The sequence below is a fragment of the Myxocyprinus asiaticus genome, chromosome 35 (assembly GCF_019703515.2).
Source record: "Myxocyprinus asiaticus isolate MX2 ecotype Aquarium Trade chromosome 35, UBuf_Myxa_2, whole genome shotgun sequence".
NCBI lineage: Eukaryota > Metazoa > Chordata > Actinopteri > Cypriniformes > Catostomidae > Myxocyprinus > Myxocyprinus asiaticus.
In genome coordinates this window covers 28,568,847-28,577,047 of record NC_059378.1, presented here as the reverse complement: position 1 = coordinate 28,577,047, position 8,201 = coordinate 28,568,847, and the positions used below count along the sequence as shown (strand labels likewise).

Here is an 8,201-nt window from a genome sequence, read left to right as displayed (position 1 = left end):
ACACACACACACACACACACACATTGAAATAGTGCTTATGTTTTATCCTACCTCCAACAGCAGGGCTAAATCAATGATAGCATAGCTTTACTTACATTGCATTGCTACAGACTTGTATGAATGCTTTATATATATATATATATATATATATATATATATATATATATAGAATGAAAGAAAGGATTTGACACAAGAGTGACACTAACTTGTATTTAGACTTACACAACCTCAGCATTCAAGTTGATGGTTTACTCAACATGATCTAGAAAACCTCTCAAGATCTTTCTATCTATCTATCTATCAACAGATATGATGGAGTTGTGTCCGACGGTTATATCCTAATAATTTTATTATCTATAATTTTTACTAGCTTGATATCTCGCACATGTGATAAGAAAGATAAAAAACAAAAACCTTCACACAAGCAAGTAACAATTGTACATTCTATCTGTGAAAACATCCTAATCAGGCAATATTGTTTGTACATTGCTTTTGTTTTTACTATAGCAGGTGTGTTCCTTCAGGCATTAACCTTACACAGCACTGGAATTTCCTCTGTTCCAATATTTAAACACACAGAACACATTCAAGCTGCTGTGTTTGATACTCCAAAAACACACACAACTGCTTTCTTACACCAAATGCTATCTTTGGCTGCATTTCTTCAAAGATTTTTTAAGCAGGAAAATGTATTTTCTGAAATTATTTGGAATTGTCCATGAAGTGTCTTGGCAGGATAAAGTTTGTGGGGGATTAATAGCAACAAAGTAAGGACATGCTGATACAGCACAAAACCACATTTAATCATCATCATCATCAAAACAGACAGCAGGCCACTTTCCAGAATAGAATTGTGTTGTAGCATTTGTTTAGCAAGGGTCAAGCCACTTGAAACTGTCCTTTCCCGTCCTTGTCTCAGGAGAATACAAGTTTATGAAATACCACAGAAGAAAAAGTATGAAAAATCTTTCCCATAATGATTTAATGATATAATCAAAAATAAGTATCACAAGAGTTTTATGAGAAATTCCACTTAAGTAGCATAGATGCTTTAGTTTAGTTTATAGTTTGAAGGAATAGTTCAGCCAAAATTTTTTATTCTGTCAATTATTCCCCCTAATGTCATTCCAAACCCATATGATGTTATTTTTCCTGTAGAACACAAAAGAATAATTTTTTAAAAGGAACATCATGCAGCTCTTTTCCATAAAATGACAGTTCATGGTGACCACATCAGTCAAGCTCCAAAAATGCCATATGACCCATTAAAGCACCATAAAATTATCATTACAGTAAAGTAGTCAACATGACTTGTGTGGTATATTCCAAGTTTTCTAAAGTTGTACGATCGCTTTATGTGAGGAACATTTGTGGCATAATGTTGATTACCACAAAAAGTAATTTCGACTCATCCCTCGTTTTCTTTAAAAAAGCATAAATCGAAGTTAAGTGAGGAACTTACAATGGAAGTGAATGGGGACAATTTTTGGAGGGTTTAAAGGGGGAAATGTGAAGTTTATAATTTTATATAAGCACTTTGTAATTTTTCTGTTGAAACTCATGTATTATTGGAGCTGTTAATTTGTTTAAATTGTAATATTTACAGTCCTTTTAGGGTTTGTTGACATTACATCATCATGGCAATGAAGTTGTAAAATTGGCTATAACTTTACACAGAAAAGGTAAGCAATTTTATCATAGTAAAATCATGTTAACACGCATATTGTTTATGTCTTGTGGCTATAAGTTTGAAACAGTGAGTATTTTAATATTTACGGATTGGTCCCATTTACTTCCATTGTATGTATGTGCCTCACTGTAACCCAGATTTTTGCTTTTTTTTTTTTTTTTTTTTTTTAAAGAAAAGGAGAGTCAAGTTGAAATTTACATTTTTGGGAAAACTCATTTTATTTAAACTTTTGTTCTGAAGTGTGTTAAGCCAAAAAGAAGATTGTAAATGAGATTATGGAGACATCCATTAGCAGTGGAAACATACAAAAAACAAAACTGATGATGGATAGTGTTTGCCAGTTTTTAGCTTCCCCTTTCCATGACCTCTCTGAGAAAAGCCATAAAATAAAACACTATCTTTAGTAATTCATGTTCCTTCATTTTTCATAGAGACACAATTAGCTATATTATCAAAAGGAAGAAATAATCCTGTCAAGCAGCTGGAAATTATATTTTGTCACAGGAGATATGTATCTACTGCTGGGTGTAGTGAAGTTAACATTTTGCAATCACAATAGGGTGTGTTCAGAGAGACATGTAATAAAAGGATGATGTAATGGCTGCAAAGTAGCTTTGCGTGTTACGGGACTGCACGCACCCTGCCCACTTAAAACTTCAATGGGAAGTCATTAATAAACTTTAAAAAAAAACACTGCAGGCATGCAGGTTTCTACGAATAGACATGTGATAACTTGAGCATGTAACATGTCAATCAAAAGTACACAAATGCAAAAAAAAAAAAAAACAAATGCAAAAAAAAAAAAAAAAAAAAAAAAAAAAAAAAATATATATATATATATATATATATATATATATATATATATATATATATATATATATATATATATATATACACACATACATACATGGCAGGCATGAAGGTTAATTCAGTGAACCAAGGAAAATAGTTTGAAAATATTTATTTACATATTCAAAAACAATTGATATTCAGTGGTTTACAAACCATTTAAAATGCACTAAACAGGTATATTTACATACATTTTGGGGAATAAAAGTCAGAAATTAAGTCTTTGGAATGATTAAAAAAAAAAAAAACATTTAATTCCTGACTGAGAACTAGAAAGAATAATAATAAAAAAAAGTCCCTCCTAGTATCTACATAAAAGATGTCCAAAACACATAAATCTAAAAGACAACATTTTGAAACTCAGAATTTCAGGCAAAAACAAATCTTTGGAAAGAATCTAAGAAAGTGTTTAATTTTCTCAACGTAAAAGTAAAATAAAAAAATCTGAAGCATGAATACTCACCTGTGACAAAAATCGGTGTGTAGGCTAATTTATGCTGCATATTTACTGTACATATTCAGTTTTACATTTCATACAGGGTGTGCATTGTCTGAACACCAATTCTTTGACTTCAGACTTCAATAGTAGCGGCAGAATGTATTTAGTTTGTTAAGGTTTTCAGTTCTCGTACAAAAACAAGCAACTTTAATTGCAGTACTACATTAATGGACATATAAGTGGCACTTGCCAATAATAGCTGAAAATCAACCATATTATCTATATGTTTGTTTTTTTCTATTAAAAATAGAGTTTCACTTTTATGTACATGGCTTTATCTGTAATGACTGGGACTGCAAAAAAAAAAAAAAGTGCAGTTTTATTTCACCTGGTAAAACATATTCACAGTGGTTCGGCCCTCTTTAACCAGGGTCCTTGCAATGGGCATCAACAGATACTTTTTGTCTCGAAAGACAAAAGCGGTTACTGCCAAAAACTCTGTTCTATTTTCTCTGTCGACTAAGGTATTAAACAGTGAAAAACATCACCCTCTACTACAGAGCAGTAGACTAAAAACTCAAAATTAGCAAACCACAAACTAGTACAAGTCTCTCATAATCTCTTGCAGCAGTGGGTGTAAGCACCAGTCAACCTCAGTCTCTTTCAGTAGCTGGATCAACTGAACGTGGTCAGACACCAGCTGTCGTAGATTAGTCATCTTCTGTAAAACTTTTGCGAACAGCTGGAGAGAGTCTGGATGGTTCATCTTCAGCTGGAGCTCCAGAGAATGAAGAACAGTCTCCTGCAGGTCTTCAATGGGCTTGACGTTCAAGAGTCCTGGTCGATCTACCAGAGGAAAACAAGATTGGAAGATGTATCAGTTTTTGAATCCCTCTGTTGAGGGAATGAATAATTCAATGACTGTGGTCAAAATAAATATTAATTTGCCAGAGAATTACAGTGTTTCAGCGGTTTTCAAACTGGAGGGCATGCCTCTTAAAGCATGCTATATAAAATAAATAAATAAATACAATAAAGATGTATTGTAAATTAAAATTATTACTAGAGGTCGACCGATAGTTGATTTTGCAGATAACCGATTAATCGTCGATAGTTTTTAAAACCAACTGATAGAATGTTAAAAAATGTGCTTAGACTTTCATTACTGTGATGGGCACAGACATGGGGGTGACAAAATTCCAAAATGTTCAAAATCCCAGATGCAGTTTATTGTTAAACCAAAAACCCAATGATAACTAGAAGAAAATTAAGATAAATGTACTTTATATATACACTCACTGACCACTTTATTAGGAAGACCTGTACACCTACTTATTCATGCGATTATCCACCAATTGTGTGGCAGACAGTGAAATGAATAAAATCATGCGGACAGAGGTCAGGAGCTGCAGTTAATGTTCACATCAACCATCAGAATGGGGAAAAAGTGTGATTTCAGTGATTTGGACTGTGGTATGATTATTGGTGCCATACAGGCTGGTTTGAGTATTTCTGTAGCTGCTGTTCTCCTGGGATTTTCAAGCACAACAGTCTCTAGAGTTTACTCAGAATGGTGCCAGAAACAAAAAACATCCAGTGAGCGACAGTTCTGCGGACAGAAATGTCTTGTTAATAAGCAGAATAGCATCTCGGAATGCACAACACGTCAAACCTTTAGGCAGATGGGCTTCAACAGCAAAAGACCACGTTGGGCACTTTATTAGGACCAAAGTGTTCCTAATAAAGTGATAAGTGAGTGAATATACAGTATATATATATTAAACCAGGAGTTGAAGACACAATGTATGTGCTGACGGGGCACGTTTCTATATAGTTACGTTTCTTTGCATCTTGCTTCAATTTAGAACACTTAATATATCTAATCAAAATAACAAAATATGCGTTATTGAAGTGAGGATAAAAATATGGATGAATATTGTCAATGATGAAAGATTTACATACAGCAAAATGGTGTCAGTGGTTGTTTTTATTTCACCTTACCTCTAGAGCCTGGTGTTATACTGTAGAACCAAGTCGTTTTAACTGTAGAATCCTCCATTGTTATTTAAAAAAAAATAATATAGATTTTAGGGTGAAATATGAGATGATTTACCAATGATCCAAAGTCCCCGCCTTACATATATATTTTTTTTTAAGGTTTGTTCAATTTCATATAGCTTTTTTGTCATGATTTTGAATCACCAAAGTTCAAGGTTGTGATTTTATCAAATGGCCTTGATAAATTGGTGACTAATAAAATGAAGTGATAACTGAATTGATGCTTTCAAACCCTACTGTGAAGTGTGAATAAAACAATCATAATGATAAAGTCAGATCAGTCTTCAGAATGAGCCAAATATAAACCTGCTTAATAGAAATAGAGGTATGACACAACCTCAAATCACATGATCAGCCCATGATATGATTAAATGTGTTATTATTTTTTATTTATTCATTGTACTAAATTAACACATTACTGTAAATTGTCAGCCCTAGTTTTTTACTTCTTGACTGAAGAAATGTCATGAAATTTGGCTTCTTGAAGCAAGACCCACCTCCACTCAAGATGATAACAGCCAGGAACAGTGCCATGTCACTGTCATCCAACTCCAACATGTTGAATTTGACAGAGAACTCAAACTTGGGCTCCATCATTTCACAGAAGGGCTTGCGCAAGCTCTTGAGGAACTCACGGGTCATGAAGATCTGGCCATATGAGATGAGCGTGCCATCTTTGTTCATGAGAGGTGCCATCATGATGATGAGAACTTCAATAACACCATACTTCAAAAGCGTCACTTGGTCATTCAAGTCTAGGTTCACGAAGCCGGGGATGCTCTTTGCAAATTCGGTGACTTCGCTGACAGCTTCGGCCGACCGCGATTGGCAGCTGTGGAAGAAACGAAGCTCCACTTCATGTATGATGCCCATGTCGGCTTTCCGGTGGTCCTGTAAGGGCATCTGTCTACAGTTAATCATCTGCTCTCCTTCCATCAGAGACTTCATGTCGTGAATAACGAAAGGCTGTGAAACAAAAGAGACGCCAACCCAATTTAAGATAGAAAAACATACCTTGTTGTCACTAAGACTGAGATTACTAGAAAAGAAATTGTATATCAATAAGTTTTTTGGACTGATTGAATTAACTAGTTTTGTTGCAGAGATTTAGGCCCAGAACAAACTCAAATATGTGAACACAAATGCTTCTTGCTCTGCAAGCTCAGTTTCATGTGTTGTTGCATTCCAAAATGCATCAGAACATAATTCCTAGTGCAAAGGAAGTACACGTTGCATTCTCAGTGTTGCTACAAGGGGCACTATTGCAAGCATTAATGTACTATAAATGTCTTCTTCTACGGTCAGTTTTCAACTATTGTTATGTCGGAACAACCTTTTGAAAATAATCTTGCTAAACAAGTTAAAGTCAACATGTTTATAGCTAGCTACCTGAATAAAAATAACACAACCTGTTTAATGGCACAGACATTCAAAGGTACTCTATTTCCCACTTGAGTATTGACTACTGAGGTTTATTACCACCACTGTAAATTTAAGAATGCATGTTAAAGCTGATATATGTGACTTTTTCGGTGTTAAAATACTTTCTTCTATCCCAGCTTAATATGCAGACATCTGTAAGTAAGCCATTCATAGTCAATTTTCTCAAAAACTGCAAACACTGTGTCTCTGTGGCGCTATAAAATTCCTGTTTTTGATTTGTGTTTGTGTTCGCTTAGACCCGCCCCAACAACGTTACTCAACCAATGGCTTGAATTAGGGGCGGGACTATATGACTGTTTGAATAACTGCAGATGAGGGGCTTATTCACAAAGCATTTTTGAAAACATTGTTAATATTTGCAATTCCGTTTGGTAGCGCTAGTGTTGAAGAAATTACATACTTCAGCTTTTGTACATACAACAGGACCAAACACTTGCAATACGTTGCCCAAAGATTCACATGTGTTTGCGTGTTTGCGCAAAGTATGTTGCTGGCCTTACTTAGTAATATATCTTTAATAGGAGCAATTCCATTGCTGTATAATGGGTCTATCAATGTCAACAAAACAGCCAAAACAAGAATTTAGCTGTTAAAAATAAGGTCTTGGATTTTTTTTTCTAATTCTTCTGAATGTTCACTCTTGTATTTGAACAGAAAACATGATCCCTGAAATTCCAAGCTGATTTTTCATTTTGTGTCAACTTCCTTTGAGTTGGCTGAGTTCTTGCAGGAGTAAACATGCCCCCTATATGGCACAAATGAAGCATGAATTAGGAAGGTTATAATTAGATATATAGAGTTATAGCTATAATCTTTATATTTTTATAGGATAGTCTTCCTGCAACCTGTGCCTTTATAAATATTTTCTCCCTCTGGAAAAAGCAGATGATTGGTATCACTCTACTCGTATCATTGCCTGTGTTAGTCAAAACAAGCATCAAACAGCCTTGGTCATATCACTTGTTAAAGATACGTGATGCAGTCATTTTATGACTGAGTTGTGTTGAATTAAGCACAAAAAGTATTTGCACACTTTTAGACACTTAAAGTGATAGTTCATCCCAAAATGAAAATTCTCTCTTCATTTACTCACCATCATGCCATCCCAGATATGTATGACTTTCTTTGTTCTGCAGAACACAAACAAAGATTTTTAGAAGAATATTTCAGCTCTGTTGGTCCTTACAATGCAAGTGAATGGTGAACAGACATTTGAAGCTCCAAAAATCATATAAAGGCCACATAAAAATAATCCATACGACTCCAGTAGTTAAATCCAAGTCTTCAGAAGCGATATGATAGGTGTGGGTGAGAAACAGATTACTTACTCTTTGAAAGTGAAAGTGGAGATTTATGGTAAAAAAAGAACTTAATATTAATCTGTTTCTCACCTACACTTGTCATATCACTTCTGAAGATATGGATTAAACCACTGGAGTCATATGGATTAATTTTTATGCTGCCTTTATGTGATTTTTGGAGCTTCAAAGGTCTGGCAACTATTCACTTGCATTGTAAGGACCATCAGAGTTGAAATATTATCCTAAAAATCTTTGTTTGTGAAGAACGTCATACACAACTAGGATGGCATGATGGTGAGTAAATGATGAGATAATTTAAAATTTTGGGTGAATTATCCCTTTAAGTCACACTTAAAAATGAATGAATGTTATTACATTAGATTAACTAACACCTTAACTATGGATGAACAAGTTCCACTAA

At 34.3% G+C, this 8,201-nt stretch overlaps 1 protein-coding gene across 5 annotated transcripts in view; it reads right to left on the bottom strand.

Moving 5' to 3' along the window:
• Window positions 1–2,614: 2,614 nt before the first annotated feature.
• LOC127425947 (peroxisome proliferator-activated receptor gamma-like) overlaps window positions 2,615–8,201 on the bottom strand; it is a 40,826-nt gene continuing 35,239 nt past the window's right edge. For 4 of the 5 annotated variants that reach the window (XM_051672309.1, XM_051672305.1, XM_051672306.1 and 1 more), the window contains 2 exons: window positions 5,534–6,002; window positions 2,616–3,824 (listed from right to left, as the gene is read on the bottom strand). In XM_051672309.1, the coding sequence (XP_051528269.1) occupies window positions 3,577–3,824; window positions 5,534–6,002 (717 nt within the window). In that variant the 3' untranslated portion in view covers window positions 2,616–3,576. Of the gene's footprint in view, window positions 3,825–5,533; window positions 6,003–8,201 lie in introns of all 5 variants that reach the window. The other variant, XM_051672304.1, reaches the window with a different exon arrangement.